The following is a 21,441-nucleotide window of genomic DNA, read 5'->3' on the forward strand; positions in this document are numbered from 1 at the left end:
GGTCCAGCGGTGGGTCGGGACAGAAGGGATCCCTCCCGCCTCCTGTCCTGGCTGGCTGTGACAACTTAACTCCCTCCTGCCTCCCCTGCATACCTTTGAAATCCCTTGTAGTCAAGTGGTGGGCTGGAGCAGGAGTGGTCTTTCCACTCTCCTGCCCCACGCCGAACTGATAGCTGAATGGCTGCTGCGAGAACTCACTGACAAGAAATGTCACAGTGGACACTTCTAAGATGATTTTGCTGCATTTTCAGCAAGCTGGTGCCAACTTTTTGGAATAACTAAGTTACTGTTGATGAAATATGGTTACACCACTATGATCCGGAGACAAAATAACAGTTCATGCAATGGTTGCACTCAGGGTCTCCAAGGCCAAGGAAACTGAAGACCTGAAAGTCAGAAGGAAAGGTCATGGCCATAGTGTTTTGGGATCAGGAAGGTGCTGTAATGACCGACTGTCTTCCAAGGGACCATATAGTAAATGTAGAATAGTACTGTAACTTGCTGTGCTGATTAAAAGGAAGCATTGAAAGAAAAAAGGAGAGGGAATCTACAGAAAGTTCTCTTTTTGCAAGACAATGCATTGGCTCACAAGGCTGGCAAAACGATGGATGTTCTGATGTAGTTGGGGTTTCAGTGCATAGACCATCCACTCTAATTCACCAGCTTTTGCTCCATCTGACTATTTTCTGTTTCCAAACCTTAAAGAAAGTTTGAAAAGGCAATAATTTTCGAGTGGTTTAGAGGGGATTGCAGCAGCAGAGCAGTACTTCAGTGACCAGAGTATTTTGGGGAAGAATTACAGAAACTTCAGACAAGATGCGACAAGTATTTTGAACTTAGGGGTGAATATGTGGAATAAACTTGTAAGTTCCATGGCTCCACGCATAGGTACCAGCTTTGTGGGTGCCCAAGCACCCCCAATATTTTTGGGACCTCAGTTGATGGTTTATGTTTTATTAGTCTTGTTATACTGCTCATTCATTTTACTGGTCCAAGCTGTTTACAGAATACAAACACTGGCATGAGGTCAGGAAATCTCTTCTCCTTCCAACCCGTGCACCTCTCTCTCCCTTTCCTTCACCTTCCCTCAGCAGCTAACAAGGGGGTGGCTCTGAGGGCTGGCGTCACAAACTTCTTCTGGCTGTAGGAGCATTCATGATTCGCTGCTCTCGTTGGCTTCAGACCTTCCTCTCTGCTGGGTCCCACCTACTTCCTTTTCCACAAAGGTAGGACTTAGCACAGAGGAAGGCCCGAAGCAGATGTTACATCAAAAGGAGGGACTAGGCAGCAAAAAGGTTCCGGTCCGAGCAGCCTTGCGTCACATGTGCAAGAAGCTTCTAACAGGCTGGTATGCCTGCCCTGGGAGACGCAAAAGGACAGACCCAGGTGTCACATTCACAGTGAATGGCCTTGTCCCCGTACCTGAGGTAACCAATCTCTACCCTCTCCCCCCCCCCCATTCCTGCAGGTTACTTACATAACCATGTTATTCTCTATTGCAAAGTCTGGCTTCTTGACAGTTCAGTTTAACTTTTGTCTACATATTTCTATTTTTAGTTTGTGATTACTTATTCCATACTGGGTGAGGGGGTAACTGTTTTGGATGTATGAAAAGTACATTGTTTTCTGTTAGCATTGACTGTGCAGGATTGATCTGTATTAATCTGGCTTGTTTAGTTTTACAACGAGTGATGTTCTAGTGCTCACAGCAGTGTTTAACATGCTGCCTTTTCCTAGGTGCACCCTTGTGTGTGACTCATGGATTATTACTAAAAATATTTTTTTATATAGAGGATGGGGGCATTAAAAAATGATCAGCACCAGTTGTCAAATATACTAGTATGCCATTGCCTTCCTGGTCTCCTTTCAAAACTGAAATCTTCTTTTCCAGATGGGGCCTGGCATGAAAGCCATTCTCACAGGCTACCGATGCTGCCTCGAAGCTTTCCATCTGCCGTGATCTACCTCCCTCTGACGCAACTTTCTGTTTCTGCTTGGGCGAATCGTGGCAGAAGGAACACTTCGGGGCAGCGCTGACAACCTGTGAGAATGCCTGCTGCACCAGGACCCCTCTGAAAAAGAAGATTTCAACTTTGAAAGACTGGGAACGGGAGGGGGAGGGAGGGAGGGAGATGGACAGAAGGGGATGGGATGCCTAGACTACAAAGTTCCCTGGAGCTGTTTTAAGTTAACCCAGGGGTGGGGATGGGGAGGGAGAAACGCAGACCAGAGGGGAGGGGAGATGTTGCACTTCAAGGGGCAGAAAGAAGGAAGGGAAGGAGAAATGTTACACTGGGAGGGAGGAGAAATGACTTAAGGAAGGGAGAGATGTCAGATTGCAGAGAAGAATGATGGAAGAAGGGAAAGAGATACAAGAACATGGGAGAGGATATACCAGGCTGTGGGAAGAAGAGGAGAAAATGCCAAACCACAGGAAGGGGGGGGGGAGACAAATGTCAAACCATAGGACAGGGAGCACAGCGATGGGTGTGGAAGGGAAGAGAGATAGAAGAAATGCTTCTTATAGATAGATGGGAATAGGGGAGAAGAAAGAGGGAGGAAATGGTACACATGGATAGATAGGAAGGGAAGGGAAGACATGGAAAAGTAGATAGATTTTGAGAAGAAAGCAGAAAAATGGAAGAAAGTTAAATGTTAAAAGTTAATGCTAAAGATGGATATAGGGCAGAAAGTGAAGGAAAGAAAAACAGCAAATGATATGGGCCAGCAGTTAAGAGCACAGACAGAAGGAAGTACAACCAGAGATTGGGAAAAAGATGATTAGAAAAATAAAATCACTAAAGGTAGGGAAAATAATTTTATTTTCAATTTAGTGATTGAAATGCATCAATTTTGAGAATTTATATCTGCTGTCTATAGTTTGCACTAATCAGGAAGAAATTATTTTCTTTTTCTCTTGTGTTATACTGTATGTAGAATCTGGCATCTTAGGGTTTCATTTATATATATTACTACTCTTAGTTTGTGGTCCTGTATTTGCATAGGGGTTATTTGTGTTTTCAGGTGTGACCAAAGCCAGGTGTTCTGGTAGAAACGAATGCTGAGAAGCAAACAGTGTAGTTTAATTTTGTGGTTAACCATTATATATTGTTAATAAGATTATATTGTGTGTGTATATATGAAAAATGAATGGGAGAAAATGGTATTACAATTAATACTATCTCTCCTTATGATAACGGAGTTCTTTTCCTTTTTTGGTTTTATTTTTGTAAAGCACTTTGATGTTATAGCAAAGAACGGTCTATAAACACAAATAAACAAACATACTATTATTATGGGGGCAGAGCTTTTGAGCACCCCCAACCATTTTGAAAAGTTGGCTCCTATGGCTCCCAGTCATTCCTTTCTTGGTTGAGCTAAGAACTTTTCAGCACCCACTCGTAGAAGATTATATCTTGATAAAGTATTAATTGCAGTGGTTCATGTACAATACTGCATGTAGTTTTAAGAACATGTTAAAATGGCTTCTTTCAGATTAATTTGTGCGCCATATTACTTGTGAGAACTCTTTATAAAATATGTTACTCTAGTTACCAGATAATTTCTAAAATCTGGCAATAGAAAACTCAGTGGGAGCTATACTGTATAAAACTTCATCTACAAAACAGCCGAGAAATTCATAATGCCGCCAAATGCTTATTGCCAAAAAATACCCTGAAGTAAACAGTTTTCTCCCTAGAGTACACTTTGAGATTTAGAGCAAAGACAGGGCTGTGGAGTGAACAAGACAAGATTGGGGGGTGCAGGGGTGGGAGGGGAATGATGAAAAATTAGAATGCATAGTTGGCAGAGTAATGAAAAATCCTGTGATAAAAACATTTAATCAGCAAGTCTCTGTCAGTTATTCCAACATTTTAGTTAATAGATAGCCAAATTACCAATGCACTGTTAAAGCAAACGATGTGCAAAAATCTTAGGAATTAGATTGCACAGCATTTATATAGCAAGGGCAATGACTCTGACAGTTAATTCTTCCCATCACAATGCAGTGGCCAGCAGTAAAAACTGTGGAAACAGGGCACTATGCTTAACTAGTTGCAACATATGGAAAAATTATGTTCTTACCTGTTAATTTTCTTTCCTTTAGACGCAACAGATGAATCCAGAGACCAATAGGATAGCACACATCTACCAGCAGGTGAAGAAAGAGAGACTGATTAACAGGTGGTTGTATTGGCTGGCACGCCTCCTGCTTCTTCAGTATTGCTCCTTGCCCAAGCTTTTGGAACCATCAATATTCTTAGCATATAAAAAAACTTCTCTCTCATAACAAATTTCAAAAGGTAATAATACAGAATGTAACTATCAATAATAACAGACTTTGAAAGTTGCAAAAGAAAAAACAGACAGTCAATATCCAGAAAGGGTGGGGCTCTGGATTCATCTGCTGCGTCTAAAGGAAAGAAAATTAGCAGGTAAGAACATAATTTTTCCTTCCTTAGCAGATGAATCCAGAGACCAATGGGATGTAGCAAAGCAATCCTCAATCTGGGTGGGAAGCAAACGCCGCCTCCGCAACAACCGAAGCACTAAACGCGGCCTCTACATGCACCCCCACATCCAACCAGTAATGCTGAGATAAAGTATTCTTGGAAGACCAAGTAGCCGCATGACAAAACTCCTCCAAGGAAAAAATCCTCTGGACTGAATCCAAGTAGCCGCCATTGCTCTGGCTGAATGGTCATGAAGTTCTTCTGCCAACTGCTTACCTGCCATCAAGTAAGCGTAAAGAATGTCCTCCTGGACCCTTCGAGCGATGGAGGCTTTGGACGCTGCCATACGTTTGTCGCGTCCCTTGAAGAATACAAAGAGGTGATCTAAATGACTAAAAGTCGTTAGAAACCTACAGATTGCAGAGAATGCTACACACTTTTAAGAAACGCAGTGAAGAAAAGCTCGCCTCCCCATTCCTCCTCCCAGGAAGAAGAAAGGAAAAGTGAGAGCGGCATAAAAGAAAGGATGACACCACCTTAAAAAGAAATTGTGGTACTGTCCGAACTGACATTCCAGAATTTGTAAATCAGAAATAAGAATCCCCACCATACAAGGCCTGCAACTCAGAAAACTGCCGAGCTAAAGCCATGGCCACAAGAAACACCGTGTTAAACGTCACAGCCTTTTAGAGTCTCAAAAGACAAGGTTGAAACGAAGCCTTCTGTAAACTGCGAAGAAGTATCTTAAGACTGTATTCTGGACAGAGTTTCTTAAGAGGTGTATGAATATACTGTACTCCTTTTAGGAACTGAACTACATGAAGCTGAGAAGTAAGCGAAGAGCGAGATATCTAGCCCTTGTAACAAGCTAAGATTGCCACTTGAAGCTGAAGGGAATTGAATGCTAAACCCTTGGCAATACGCTTGTGCCAAAAAAGAAAGAATATATAACATAGAAGTCTGGAAGGGTGCCAATGTTGAGAAGTACCCAACAAAGGAAAAGCCTCCAAACAGTAGCATAAGCCACAGGTGAAGACATCTGTATCGCCTGGAAAAGAAATAACCTGCTTCGCATAACCCTTACACGTCAGTCATGACTCTTCAAAAGCTAGGTTATAATACTAAAATAGGACGAATATTCATGTTGATCGGACCCTAGGTGAGTAAATCCGGAGATACCGGGAATCTCAACAGTTCAGCCATCGAAAGACTTATCAACAAGGATGGCGCAGCCAATCAGCAAGGACAGCGCAGCCAATCCGGAGATTCTCTGATTACTGTGCCCTGAAAGCGAGCTTGAGATGGCAAATCCATCCAATCATCAGCCAGGGGGAAACACTTAAAAAAGAGAAACCAGAGGCGAGAAAGAAGCAACCCTGCTACCCTCTGCGTCTGCTGAAGAAGCTAAGAAGCTTTGAATTTCGAGACGAGGCCATGAGGTCTAGTTCTAGGAGATCTCACCTTTATACAAAGAGCTGGAATGCCTGAACGAATAGTTCTCAATTTCCAGGATGTAGAAGATTTTACTACTACTGCTATTTATTTCTAAAGCGCTGAAAGGCGTGCGCAGCGCTGTACATTTTAACATACAATAGACGGTCCCTGCTCAGATTTTGTGGTGAGAAAGTCTATCCTGTCCTGGTAAAATAATGCGTTGACAGAAGAGGAAGATGAGATTCTACCCACTGAAGTAAAACCATTACTTTACTCGCCAACTGAGTACATCACATACTTTCCTGGCTGTAGAGAAATACCACCGTCATAACACTGTCCTAAAAGACCTTTATCGTCATTCCGGAAGAATGGTCTGAAATGGTAGCCTGACCATGCTTCAGTTCAGAAGAATTAATGAGTACCGAGTCTCCTCTTAATACCAGACTCCTTGTGCTGAGGATTGAAGGCACTGAGCCCCCAAACCTGACAGCCTGGGATGTTTGGTGACTATGAGCCAGTCCAGCAAAGACCGAGGCATGCCTTTGAAAAGATTAAGCTCACTGAGCCACCAAATTATATTGAGCGATGATGCTTGAGGAGCCTACTAGATACTACAATTGGAGCATTGATATACCGGGAACCACTGGAACAAAAGCGACTGCTGAAGCGTTCTCACGTGAAAGCGAGCCGCCAAGTTCCCAGTGGAGTCACCACCATAGATCCTAGAACCTGTACAGAATCCCATACTCTTGTTCTTGGTGACTGAAGAAGGCGGCATACCTGAGACTGTAACCTATTGCCCCAGTCTCTGGGAAGAAACACATTCCTTTCCTACGTGAACAACATCCCACGATATTCCAATAATTAGTACAGAAGAAAAGAGCTCTTTGGAAATTTGAAGATTCAAATCCAAAGAATTGAAGAAAAGACGTTCAAATAAAAGAAATCACCCGTTTGTGTCTGACAAATTGACCTGGCTGGAAGACATCCAAATCAAGCAGTCGTCTAAGAAAGAAAGTACCTGAATCTCCTGTTTGCGCCAAAATGCCACTACTGCCCTCAATTTCTAAAATGTTTGTGGAGCCGTGGCTAGGCTAAATGGCATCTGCCAAAACTGATAGCGCTGCTCGATGAGAGCCATGCGCAGATAGTGCTAATTCGGTGTCCATAGGGAAATTGTAAATATTCTCACAGTTTTTTCTCTATAACTCTGAGAAACGAATTTACCAGAATGAGATCCAGCCCCCGTCTGACCAATTCCCTCGTCTTGGGCACTATGAAGTAAATGGAATAACTTCTCTTAGTTCCAGAAGAACTAAAACTACTGCCCTAAGTACCAGTAACACATATTCCTTCTGTAGACTCACATCGAACCCTTAGCTCCACCACAACCAGAAACGAAGTGCAAATAAAACATATACTCACAACTTTGTTGATAGTGCCAGCAGATGCCTGTTGCTCAGCACTATGACAGCAGAAATGTTTAATAGTCACTGTGGCCTCCTTGTTTTTTGTTTATATAAAGTGAAGGGAAAGAAGAAAAATTGAGACCCAGTCAGACCCTCTATCATTGGAGGGAGGATGAGGCAGGGACCTGGGGGGGGGGCAGGTGTAACCCCTAAAGCTGGCACCATTCACTGAAATAGAATTGCCATCTCACTGAAGAGAAACCTCAACAGGAGAAAATAATTGCCCAGTCACAGCCAGAATCCAGGAGCTAGGTGAATAGCAACCATCACCTGCTGGCAGAGAGAGCATACTGGAGATACAGGAGGAGTGCCAGCCAATAGGACCACCTGTTAATCAGTTTCTCTATCTCCGCCTGCTGGTAGATGTGTGCTATCCCATTGGTCTCTGGATTCATCTGCTGCTGTTGCTAAGGAAAATTACATTTAAACTGAACATAAAGAAACATTACTGATCACATCAACGAAAAAGTATGCAGTTCAGTACACTTTGCTGACTACAGACCAGTTAATGTTAAATTGAGATAAAAAAAAGAATATAGTTAATCATATGTTACAATATCATTTCAACTCAATTATATGCAAACACTTGAAGACACACCTCAAACATAGTTCTTGCTTACCATCCTTCCAGAGCTCTGCAACAAACTTATCAGAAGACTGATGCAAGAGTGTAGCCACATTGTCATTCAGAGGATCCATGTTCTTCATAAGCCATTCATCTGCTTTGTAATCCACCTAAGAAAACCAGAATGCAACTCTATTTTTATGAAGTACAGCTTTAAATAAAGGTCAGGTGCTCTGATAAGTGAGCGGTCCTATCTTCTAAATACTTGGGTATCTAATTGTCAACCTAATTGTACATCCTACTTGTTGTAAACCACATAGAACTTCATGGTCCTGCGGTATATAAGTTGATTGCTGTTATTTGTTATTATGTTATGTGCAATTGGGGATGGGGGATACATTGGAAGATTACCTTTGATAATCTTATTTCTGTTAGTCCCTGGAAGATTCAGTACACTAGCTATGCTAAGTGTTCAATCTCTTCCCACAATCCAGGAGTTACTGAAATCCAAACACTTTTCAGAGCACATGCTCCTCCCACCTCAGTCCTAAAGCCAAGTAACATACCTGAACAAATCCATGACAAGGAAGGGGGTACTGGGGTAGCTCCACAGCAACATAAACAATTTGTGAACTAGTCTGCTCTGAAAAACATGAAAACAAACAATAAACAGGCTTAAAGGTAACACAAAAAACCAACACAGGAACAATGTAGAACTAACCTCCTGTATGTAACGAGCACCCACATGAGACAGCCTTCAGTAAAGCATATTCACAGAAGTGGAAAATTTCCCACAGAATCTGTCAACGGGCTGGAAGATCCTGAAGCCTGGAAGAAGATATTAAGCAAGGCAGAAAGCAGGTAATTCAGAATAAGTGAGAGGGTGGCTTGTACTGAATCTTCCAGAAACTAAAAGAAAGAAGATTATCCAAGGTGAAAACCTAATCTTCCTTTCTGTTACGTCCCTTCTGGATTCAGTACGCTAGGTGACATACCAAAGCAATGGCAGCGTGTAGTAGTGCTGCCCGATTCAGGAAAAAAATTTCGATTCGATTCAGCCTACTGAATTGGTTTTTCAATTCGATTCTCTTGCCCAATTGGGTGTTTATTTCAAACATCCTGGTGGGTTTATTTTATAGCCTCTTCACCCCCTTTGCCTTCTCCTAACCACACTGGCGTTGTGGTGTAAACAAAATAAACAAACAAAAAAGACTTTTCCTCTCTGTTAAGACTTTTCCTCGCTCACGTTTGTGGTCTAACACCAGCTCTGGCAGGATACACGTTTCAAATCTGACATATTGTAATCACAAAATGGAAAATAAAATTAGTTTTTCTACATTTTGCTGTCTGGTCATTATTCAAATCTTGTCAGTCCCAGGCTCTGGTTGTCTTCTGATAACTTACTTGCCAGGGTCTCCCTTCTTTCTTCATGCTAAACATCTATCTGCCATCTCTGTCCTCCTCTTCTGTTTCCCTTCCCTCCCCCGGAGGTCTGGCATCTTTCTTTTTTTTCATCTCCAACCATAGATCCACCTTTTCTTAACTACCCTTTCATCCAGCATCTCTCCCTCCTTCCCACCACCCCAGGGTCCACCATCTCTCCCTTTCTTTTCCCAACTACCCTCCTATCCAGTATCTCTATCCCCCTCCACACCATCCCTTGTGTCCAACTTCTCTCCCTTTCTATTCCTTCTGTCCTTAAATCCCATTGTCCATCATCTCTCTCCCTCTCCTCTATTTTTAGACCAATTATTTCTTCCCCCCCCAAAAGTCCGGCATATGCACGTCTCTTTGAACCCCCCCTTCCCTCCCTCCCTTCATGTACTTCTACACCAGGGCCCCCTCCCCTGAAGATCTGTCCCCCCCTGAAGGCCTGCATCTCCCCCTAAAGGCCTGCACCCCACCCCTGAAGGCCTGCCTGTCCCCCCTGAAGTCCTATGCCAATATCCCTGGCCTGTCCCCCCTTTGAAGGCCTGTCCCCTCCTTAAAGGCTTGTCTCCCCCCCTCTTAAAGGCCTGCACCCCCCTTGAAGGCCTGCACCACCCCCCACCCCGAAGGGCTGCGCTCCCACCCCCCCCCACCCCCCGGGAAGGCCTCTGTGTTCCCCTTGGCCTTCCCGCACCGTTTACCTTATAGATGCAACCTGCAAAGAAGATTGTGGTTATAGCGGCTTTGCAAACTGCTTTGAGCTGTTTCCTCTGCTGCGGTCCCGCCCCTACTCTGATGTCAGAGGCAGGATCACGGAGGAAACAGCTCAAAGCAGTTTGCAAAGTCGCTATAACTGCGATCTTCTTTGCAGGTTGCATCTATAAGATAAACGGAGCGGGGAGGTCGGGGGGAAGTGGGAGGCCAGGGTGGTAAACAGGACGCCGGGGGGGGGGGGGGGGAGCCAACATCAGCACTTCCCGACTGACCTTCCCTCCTCGCCCTCTAAAGCAGGTGCGGCAGCGGCCGGCCAGCATGAGCAGCGCTGCCACTCCTGCTTTAGGGGGGCGAGGGTCCGAATCGGGAAGCCGATTTTTTAATGTTGTAAATCGATTTGAATCGATTCATCCAAAGTGAATCGGTGAACTGATTCGAATCGTGAATCGGGCAGCACTAGCGTGTAGGGAGGGACAGAAGAGCCTGCCCACAACACCGAGGTCCCAAAAACGGCATCAGAGCGAGCCACCACATCCACCCAGAAAAAAAACAGGTAAAGGTAGGAAGAGAGGACCAAGTAGTCACCCTCCAAATTTCATCTGGTGAAAATGCGCAAGGCTCTGCCCACAAAACAGCAACACTTCTAGTGGAATGGGCCTGAAAGGAAACCGGTGGCAACTTGCTGTGGGTGACATAAGATGTGGGAAAGGATATACAAATCCATCAGGCAATCGAGGCCATAGATACAGGCCAACTATGCTGAAGCAGAGCAGTCAGGACAAAGAGATCAGATATCTGAAAATCATATGTCCTCTCCAAAGTGGAGCAAGACTCTCTTGACGCCCAACTTGTGTAAGATCTGATCCTTGCACTCCGAGCCTGTGCAATGAAACACAGGCATACAACCTTCTGGGTGACATGGAAAGCAGAAACTAACGTCGGTAGAAAGGAAAGTACAGTACGGATAACTCCAAAATCTGTAATACGGAGAAAGGGTCTCCACTCAAAAGAGCCTGAAGCTCCAAAATATGCCGTGCCAAGACAAAGGCGATCAGAAAGACAATCTGAGCATCAGATCCAGAAGAGTAGCAGCCTTCAGCGGCTCGAATCGGACTGCCACAAGACCCTGTAGAACGATGGTAAGATTCCATGAAGGGAAAAGATGCAAGGAAGGCCGCAAATGAAGCGCCCTTTTCAGAAACCTGGTCACATCCAGATGAGCAGGAAGCGAACTAAAATTCCTGTGTGCCCTGAAACATGAAAAGCCTGCTACTGGAATTTTAAGGGAGGCCACCGCTAAACCATTATCTAACCCTGCCTGAAGAAAAGCCGGGACCACCAAACTGGGAGCCCACTCAGGTACAACCCGGTCCTTAGCACATCACTGTTGCTGAGGCAAAATAAGCCATAGGTTAGGGTTTCCATGCTTCCATGCTGAGGCAAAATAAGCCATAGGTTAGGGTTTCTTGGACTTCAAGAGCGTCGAGAGTACTTCCTCTGAATAACCATACCTCATCAAGGTTGAGTTTTCAAGAACCATATCAGAAGACCAAAGAACTGTGGGTTTCCATGAGCACCGGTCCCTGACTAAGAAGGTTGCTAGGAAGAGGGAAGTTGAGCTTCCTATCCCGCTAAAGACTGATAAGATCCATAAACCAAGGACAAGGCCAGGCTGGAGCAACTCAAATCATAAAGCTGGGATGTGTCACAATACGGCTGATGACCTGACCAACCAAAGACCATGAAGGGAACACAACAGAGTTTGTGAGCTGGCCTGGGCTGAACTAAGGCATCCAGCCCTGTTTCCGTACTCTGTTCTTTGACTGAAGAAGCGCTTGACCTTCGAGCTCTCTACTGACACTATCAAGGCCATCTGGGGCCACAACAGCGCTGTATGATCAAACGGAAATGCTTTCCGAAAGAGGAACTATTCTCCCAGGTCTGAAATCTGTTGACTTAGCCACAGGCGCTGCCAAGAGAGACAGAAGACATAACTCCGCCCAGCAAAAGAGCATATGAGCCTCCTAGCCCAAGAGAGTATTTCTTGTGTCCCCTTGATGAATTATGTATGTCCGTCGCCATGGCGTTGTTAAGAGAATACTTGCATCACTTTTCCTTCCAGAGTGGAGACTGCCCCAACTTTGTTGGTTGGGCTGAAACCTTAGCAGCGGCCTCTCGTAGGTTTGGGAAGCCTTGTTTTAAAAGGTACCAACCAAGAAGTCTATCAGAAGACTAAAGCCTCTACTTTACCCCGACAGAAGAATACAGCAAAGGACTAAACTGGATAATTAAAAATATGACACACACCCTAGTACAAATAACTAAACAATGTATTTTTAACAGCTTGCTATAAAAAGCCTAAGATTCAAGTGTAGAGACCTAGAGCTACATATACGATGTTGCTGAGTACATTGATGTTGTTTTCACACAATGCACCTTAAGAATCGCACTGAAAATAGGAAAAACTATACAAAAACAGAGTATAGTTGTGTTTGAACTTGCCTAATTAAAAAAACTCCACAAACTGTTTTTGCAGACAAGCTATGAGCTACAGTTAAGTAAATCTATGTCAACAATTATTCAATGCCATCATTATAGCAAGAAGAGCACTATAGCAGAGCAATTACAAAAAAAACTGGAAAATATAATCTGAAGCATCTGTAGGCAGTTGGTTCGTTCTACTATAGGCTGACAAATTCCATTTCATCTAAGCTATAAATCTGCTCTGTTATTGAGTATGCTTTGTTTCAACTATAATTATAAAAATTGAAAACTGTGAAATCATAGCATTCCATGAGAGTAAAATGTATCCAAATAACTTTAAAAACACCTATAAAAACATTTTGTATCAATCATTTTAGATCAGTGGTCTCAAACTCAAACCCTTTGCAGGGCCACATTTTGGATTTGTAAGTACTTGGAGGGTCTCAGAAAAAATAGTTAATATCTTATTAAAGAAATGACAATTTTGCATGAGGTAAAACTCTTTATAGTTTACAAATCTTTCCTTTTGGCTAAGTCTTAATAATAGTATTGTAATTTATAGCTAAAGAGACATATGATCAAGAAACTTATTTTACTTTTGTGATTATGATAAACATACCGATGGGGCCTCAAAATAGTACCTAGTACTGCATGTGGCCTTGGGCCATGAGTTTGAGACCACTGTTTTAGATGAATGGTATATACATTTTAAGTGCCAAAATATGAGGTACACCATACAAAACCACTGTATATACTTTCAGCCAAAATTTCTACAAAGGTTCCTGAAAAACTTCAAGGTTTACAATCAGTGCAAAGTACCAGAGTCTGATGATGCCTATATGGTTCAGATTCTGAAGAGACAATTTGTATGTATATAGCAGGGATCTCAAAGTCTCTCCTCGAGGGCCGCAATCCAGTCGGGTTTTCAGGATTTCCCCAATGAATATGCATTGAAAGCAGTGCATGCACATAGATCTCATGCATATTCATTGGGGAAATCCTGAAAACCCGACTGGATTGTGTCCCTCAAGGAGGGACTTTGAGACCCCTGGTATATAGCTATTTTAGTTCACAAATGTAATTTACAGCACATTTTCTAGTCTCAGGACATCAGGAAGAACCCATTATAAAATGTGAAGTTGTCAAGTTCTCTAGTCCTCAACTGTTAATACATGCCAACAAGATTTTCAATTTTGTAACTGCTGACATATTCCTGACCCATGTTGCCACATTTTCTTATTCAGTAACTTGCTAAAAGTGGAGACAAAGTGTGGTTATATCCATCATGTAATCCTTACCTTGCCAGCATAGTGAATAATGCAGAAATCTGCTTTGTCTTTCAGCTGTCTTGGTTTCTGGAATTTGGAGTGGGACCCCTGTTCTTGGACCAGTTTGTCGACAAAAGTCTTGTCAGTGGCTTTGGGGAACCAGCACTCTTCATCCAACAGGGCCAGGACACCAGGAGGGTTAGCCTAGTTGCAATAAAATCTAGTTACTAACATATATAGCTGAGTGCACATTTAAAATGTATATCTAGAAGGATTGCGACATGAGATTTATAACTTCACCAGAAGAAAGGTGGCTAGTGAATTTTTAGTTCTATAATCTAAATAGTAAGAAAATTTCCCCATCCCTTGTTTTCAGATTAATATTTTTAAAAGCCCCATCTTTGAATCACTTTTTCCAGATGTGAAATATAAAATTGTCTTAAAAATAGAACCCAAACTAAACCCCCTAAGGACACCGCTGCAGTGTATCACTGAATTTTTTAAAATCTGCCTCAATATTGTGACTGGGTGTGGCTATCTGGATGCGTCTAAGGACCAATACCCTAAGTCACACAAACCTCGGCCGAGTGAAAGTGAGGTATGTGTAGCTTGGAATGTCTGCAATAATGTTTAAGAATTGTGCAAAACACTCAGTGTCACAAAAACAAGTCTTTATTCCACACCAGAGCTGGTGTACCCAAACACGTCAGCAGAAATTTATAAAAACAAAACCTTAAAATGCAGGCAAACAGTCATTTCACACAACCCCCCTCCCCCCCCCCCAAAAAAAAAATATCCACTTTGCAACCTTTGTCCAGCTTTTAGCCAACTGCTGGCTCCTCTCACTTTCAGTGTTTTTTTTTTCTCTGAAGCCCACAGGCCAGCAACTGCCACACTGTGTTGGACCCTTCCAGGCTCATACTGCAGCCAACTAGGCTAGTTCAAACATTTTGCTACTACTGGCTTCTTGCTAGCCTTTTCACTGTGGATTTCCCCTTGGGGTTTTATTAAACAAATAGCACCACCAAGGACTTGGGATCTATACCCACCCCTGAAGACTGTGTACAAAATCCCATCCAAAATCCCAATAGATTTTTGACCTATAATCCACATAGTGACTTCTAACCAGCAATGCCTGTTGCCATTCACAAGCTTAATTAGCAAGTCCTTCATGTAATGCAAAAACAGAACCAAAAAAAAAAAAAAAAAAAGTCCTGCCTGGTTTTATCTGTGCAGTCTTTCTTCAAGGTTCAATGCAGCAAAATACAAGAAAACAACTTTCAGCTTGAAGCTTTAAACATTGCAGCACTGCCAGTTTGGGTTTTAAACTCAGTTCCTTTTGTAAGCCACCATAAATTTTTCTGTGAGCCCTAGCTCACCTCCATTTGATCAGGGTCAATAGTAACTGCAAAATCCTCATCCATTTCCTCATCACTTAATTCATCAGCCATTTCAATTTCAATTTCATTTTCATCGATGTATGAAATATCTCCAAAATCCTCCCAGTCATGGGTTCCTACCTGACCCTGCAGTGTGTAAAGTTCTGGTGCTCTGGTTCTTGGCAAAGAAGGTCTGGCTTCATTCTGTCTATATATCGTCCCAGTGTGTGGCTACTTGAAAGTGTGAACCCTATCCTTTTCTTTCCCTGAGCCTATATGATTGAGCTGGAGTGCTCCTGATTCTGGCTAATTCTGTGCTCAGGTGTTTGTTGGGTTGGCTCAAACCCAGGTTTACCAGAAACAGGTTTACCAGAAACTGGTGCTGTTCCAGTCCTGGCTTTGGAATTCTTCTGGCCCTGGCCTGATGGGATTTGAAGTCCAGATACATTTTCTTTTACTTGTTTCCTAGAAAAAGGTAAACAGAGGGCATGGCTTGAGAGCGCTGGTTGATGGATGCGTAATTGAATAGCTCCGTCTCCCCAGGTTATTTTTTATTGATTTTTTACGTGCGATTGTAAAATTTCTTAAGAAGAAACAATTTTTTTTAACTTAATATGGCTACTTCTAAGCAAATTAACATAGAAATGGCATTTTCGGGTGGAAAATCAAAAAGTAAGAAAGATCCACCAAATCCATCCAGGATACCGTTACCTGAGGATTCGCCAGATAAAATCGATATAAGGGAGGAGTTAAAAAATATCAGACAATTACTACAGGGCAACGCTGATAAACTCGGTAGTGATTGAAGAAGTAGCCAATTTATCTCATAAAATGGATACAATTACAATTGTTAATCCATAGCCTCAGCGACATAGGGATCTCCGATCAAGTATTAGATTGGTTTATATCATATTTCAAAGATCGTTCCGCTAAAGTCCAGTTCCAATTGGTTTATATTCAATGATTTTAACCAGATGTTTAATAAACTTTTTATAAATTAGTTTGAAGATAGGTATAAAGGAAATATATCAAGACCTTTTTTAATATGAAATGGGAAAAGTGATTATCTCAAGTGTTCAATTAATATTTTAAGAGATAATAGAAGTTAAAATGGGTCCCCAAGTAGTTAAATTCAGAGTATAAGGTTCATTTATTTGACTTGACAAATAAGATATATTGCACTTTTGTAAGATTTTAAGATAATAATATTCATTTAGGGGATATTAAGTTAAAATTTGAGGTTGTTGACTTATATAGGATTTGACATTAACTCATGTGATATGGGATATTATATTATTGGAAACACATTTTATTTGATTAAATAGGTTTCAATAAATTCTTATTGATATACTAAATTATAATTGATTATTCATAATTAATCAGAAAGTTTGACTAATTAATATTTAGAGATAACTTTCATAATTTTTATTTTTAAAGTATGATATTCTTTTCTGTTTAGATCTTAGATATTATATAGATGGGGGGCGTGGCTTAGCGCGCACACAAAATGGACGTGTGATCGCGGCACTCCTCTTACCTGGGCAACGGCTGAATAAAAAAGTTTATCATTGCGGCTTGTATTTCGGCGAAAAAGTGTGGAGGGAAGTGCGGGAGCATGGCGAGTACGAGGCAGAGTAAAAATGAAACCGGAGGAGCGGCGAAGAGGCAAAAGTCGGATCAAATTACTCCATGTAAGGTTCCGCTTCCGGGGGATGAGTCGGAAGAGCTAAGTAAAGCCGAAGTTATGGGGGAATTAAGACAAATAAAACAAATGGTGAAAGAAAACGTTAACAGCATGGCAGAAATGAAGGAAGAAATATTGAATATACATAGGCAGATGGAAGTGACAAACAAAAGAACAACGGATCTGGAAGCTAAAATGGAGGTTTTGGAATGTGCAGAAATCAGATGTAAAAATGACAGTTTGGAAATTTCTCAACTGAAAAATCAGCTGGAAGATTATGAAAACCGTGGCAGAAGGAAAAATGTAAAACTTTTTGGAATACAAGAAAATTTGGAAGGATGAAATGCCATACAGTTTTTAGAAAATTTAATACCTAAAATACTGCAGTTGGATTTCAAACAGCCTTTAGAAATAGAACGTGTACACAGGATTCCAACAAAGCGTGTGGAGAACCAAGGGAGACCAAGATGTTAAGATACCAGCAAGCAATAGAAATTTTAAATGCTGCCAAGAAAGATAAAAATTTAAATTATAAAGGGTCCAAAATATGGTTTTTGCCAGATTTTGCTAAAAATACAGCAAACATTAGGAAGAAATTCCTTGATCTGAGACCTCAATTAAAGGAAAAAGGATATAAATATGGGTTATATTACCCAGCAAAAATGAGGGTATCTTGTGGGGATAAATCTTTGTATTTTGTAGACCCGGAAAAGCTAAAGACCTTTCTTTCAAAATCAGAACCTATGTCATTTTAGCACAATGGGTGTTGAAATGAAGGGATAAATATTAAGACTGGTTTGGTGGATATTGAACAAAAAGTTTAATATAAAGAACTAGGGGACTTTTGTTTGTTGAAGAAAGAGGAATATGAAACAAAGAACAGGAAATAAAAATGGACAAGGGAAAAAAGACAATAAAAGAATGTAAAGAAGAAAAAAAGCAAGAAGGATGGACTGGAAAGTCATGAGACTGAACTTTAGGAGACTGAAGGATGGATGGCTGGAGTAAAGAGTTAACAGGAAGGAATAAAGGACTTCACAAATTAACAAAAGGGGAAAAGTGAAGAATGGACAAGAAAATAAATAGATGTGAAGAAGAAGAAAGCAGAATTGATATTAAATAAGGATATTAAATAAAATGACAATTGGAAGTCAAGAGTCTTAAGAGAGGATGGATGTAGCTAAGAAATAAATATGAAAGTTCAGTTAATTTAATAAGTCAGTAAATGAAAAGTAATGAATGAAAGGATAACAAGAAGAAGAATGTAGAATGGACTAATTATAGACAGAAAAAGTTATATGACATTAGATGCAAGTAAAGGAAAGGAAAATGTATAATATAAAAGAGATACATAATAAGAATTTATTGGTAACTGAAGGAGATGACTAAAGGATCAAATGTAAAGATTGATTTTGTAATATTATAGTTTTAAAAGGATTGGATTTAATTTGGAAAAGAGGAAATATTAAAAAAAATTAAAAAAAAAATTATAAAGTGAAAATTTTATTTTTCAGAATGAAATAAAAATATTATATATAAATAGAAGATATAAACTTATAAAATTGAAAACAATTTTTAAAGAAGTATATGAAGATATGGATATTTGCTTTTAGGTATTAAAAGGATGATAGGGGTTGATGGATTGGATAGTATGGGATATAGGAAAAATGATACTAATTTATTAAATATATGGTTATGATAGAATTTTGTTGAATGAAATAAAATATTGGGGAAATGAATTAAAGATTGGTAAGAATATAAAGATGCATTAATGGAATGTTAGGAATTAAATATGGTTATGTGACCAAAGGTTAAATAACAGATAGAGAAATTAATTACTTTAAAATGGGGTAAAAAAAAATAAAAATAAAAAACATAAGAACATAAGAAACGCCTTCACCGGATCAGACAGAGGTCCATCTAGTCCGGTGATCCGCATACGCGGAGGCCCATTTAGGTGCTCCTTTTTGGAGACCCGGATTTCCCGTATCCCTCAATATGATCTGCAAGAAGGTGTGCATCCAACTTGCGTTTGAAACCCAGCACAGTATTTTCTGCCACCACCTCCTCCGGGAGAGCATTCCAAGCGCCCACCACTCTCTGTGTGAAACAGAACTTTCTGACATCTGTCCTGAACCTGCTGCCATTCAGTTTTAGGCTATGACCTCTTGTCCGCGTCACATCTGAAAATGTCAGTAATGCTGCTTCCTGGTCAATTTGATCAAATCCCTTTAATATTTTAAAAGTCTCTGTTAGATCCCCACGCAGTCTTCTCTTTTCGAGGGTGAACAGTCCCAGTTTTCCGAGGCGTTCCATGTAGCTTAAATTCTCCATGCCTTTGACTAATTTCGTGGCTCGCCTCTGTACCCTTTCCAACAGAATTTTATCCTTCTTAAGGTATGGAGACCAGTGTTGGACACAGTATTCTAAGTGTGGTCTGACCATTGTTCTGTAAAGTGGCATTATAACATCTTCCGACCTACTCGTGATCCCCTTCTTAATCATGCCTAACATCCTATTTGCTTTCTTCGCCGCCGCCGCACATTGAGCCGATGGCTTTAGGGTTCTGTCTATCAGCACCCCCAAATCCCTTTCTTGTTCGCATTTGGCTAATGTCACCCCCGACATCTTGTATTCATGTTCTTTGTTTTTCTTTCCCATATGCATCACCTTACATTTGTCTATGTTAAAATTCATCTGCCACTTTATTGCCCACGTTTCCAGCTGGAAAAGGTTTTATGATTAGAAGAGAGATATAATTAGATACATTGTGGAGGGTTAGTGAGTTTGTCTTAATAAATGATAAAGGGGTTATTAATAATTATTGGTTGCCTGGGGGGGAGGGGGAAAGTTGGGATTGCTGTTCCAATGTGTGTCCTTAAGCAGTCATTATATTGGGGGGGGTGAGGGGGGGGAAGAAGATGGGTATTAAAGGTATTACTAGAATGATTAAGGAAAAGATTAATAAGGGATTGGGTACTTTAGGGGTAAAAATGTGTGTCATTGGGAGAAGTTCTTTAGATCTTAAATATGAAAGAAGGGAAGAAGAAGATTATTTGATGAGGAGTTTAAAATATATTATGTCTTTTAAGATATTTTCTATTAATGTCAATGGCCTGAATCATGTAATCAAAAGGAAAAAGATATCATTTTTAAAAAAGCAAAATGCGGATGTTTATTGTTTGCAGGAGACTCATCTGAATATAAAGGAATCACAGAAACTGGTGGGTGGGTGAAGGAATGTTTTTTTGCTCCAGCAGCAGGTAAAAAAGGAGGGGTAGCAGTTCTTATAAATAAAAAGTGTATGGCCAATTTTAAGGTAGTAAATTCAGATCCACATGGAAGATGGTTACATGTTGATATGAGTATGGGAAATAATACCCTGACGTTGTTCAATATATATGCCCCTAATTCGAATCAATCAGAATTTTTAAAAAAGTTGCAGAGTATGTTGTTACCACTGGCTGCTTCTAATTTAGTGGTGGCTGGAGATTTTAATGCTGTAATGGATCCATTAATGGATAAAAAACCAGGTAAAAGTATAAAATCTTTAGGTTTAGATAATTTGGTTCAATCATGTGATTTGAAGGATATATGGCGTATTCTTCATTTTAATGATCAGGAATTTTCATTTTGTTCACAGGTTCATAAATCATTTTCAAGAATAGATTATATTTTTATTTCATCACATAAGGTGCAACAAGTGATTAAGGCTTCCATTGATCCCATTATTATTTCGGATCATGCGGGAGTATGGATAGAATTACAATTAGATCAATTAGAGAATAGAAGACCTCTTTGGAGATTTGATAATGCATTGCTTGTGGATGACAAATTTTTGGAAAATTTTAAAACACAAATTAGTGATTTCTTTCAAATTAATTTAGTGGAGGATACATCTATTGAAAATGTATGGGACGCATTTAAAGCGACTATGAGAGGTCATATTATATCTTATTCGGCTTTTGTTAGGAAACAGATTAAAATGCAGTATATAGAGTTAGAAAAAGAAATTAAAGTACTAGAAACTAAATTGGTAAGTAAATGGGAACATGAGGTACTGCAAGCTCTTTTGAAAGCAAAAGGTAAATATAATGAATTAATTTCAAAAATGATAAGAAGAGATTTGTTTTCCAAACAGACAATGTATTATGGGAATTCTAATAAGGCGGGAAGATTATTAGTGAATTATCTTAAAGCAAAAAAAAGAAGAACTAATATTAATGGGATAAAAGATGATAATGGTATAATAACAAATCAAACGGATATAATTTTAAAACAATTTCTAAAATTTTATAAGGACCTGTATTCTTCCGAGCCTTATTTGGAGAGGCAAAAAGATGGTAAAAATGTTTTAGATTTAATTAAGGGACCTAAGGTTCCTGATCATATAAAACGGCGTTTAGATGAACCTATATCATTAAAAGAATTGATATCTCTTAGAGTTGGATCCGCTCCAGGTGGTGATGGTTATACAGTAGAATTTTATAAAACATTTCAAAATGTCCTTTCCCCATATTTACTAAATTTATATCAGACACAACTTATAAAAGGTGATATTA

General features: G+C 40.4%; 1 protein-coding gene across 2 annotated transcripts in view; it reads right to left on the reverse strand.

The window, feature by feature from the left end:
* MYH10 (myosin heavy chain 10) overlaps window positions 1-21,441 on the reverse strand; it is a 365,956-nt gene that overhangs the window by 177,834 nt on the left and 166,681 nt on the right. For both annotated transcript variants that reach the window (XM_033960583.1, XM_033960584.1), the window contains 2 exons: window positions 13,847-14,020; window positions 7,978-8,092 (listed from right to left, as the gene is read on the reverse strand). In XM_033960583.1, the coding sequence (XP_033816474.1) occupies window positions 7,978-8,092; window positions 13,847-14,020 (289 nt within the window). The remainder of the gene's footprint in view (window positions 1-7,977; window positions 8,093-13,846; window positions 14,021-21,441) is intronic.

Source organism: Geotrypetes seraphini, chromosome 10, assembly GCF_902459505.1.
Source record: "Geotrypetes seraphini chromosome 10, aGeoSer1.1, whole genome shotgun sequence".
Lineage (NCBI taxonomy): Eukaryota > Metazoa > Chordata > Amphibia > Gymnophiona > Dermophiidae > Geotrypetes > Geotrypetes seraphini.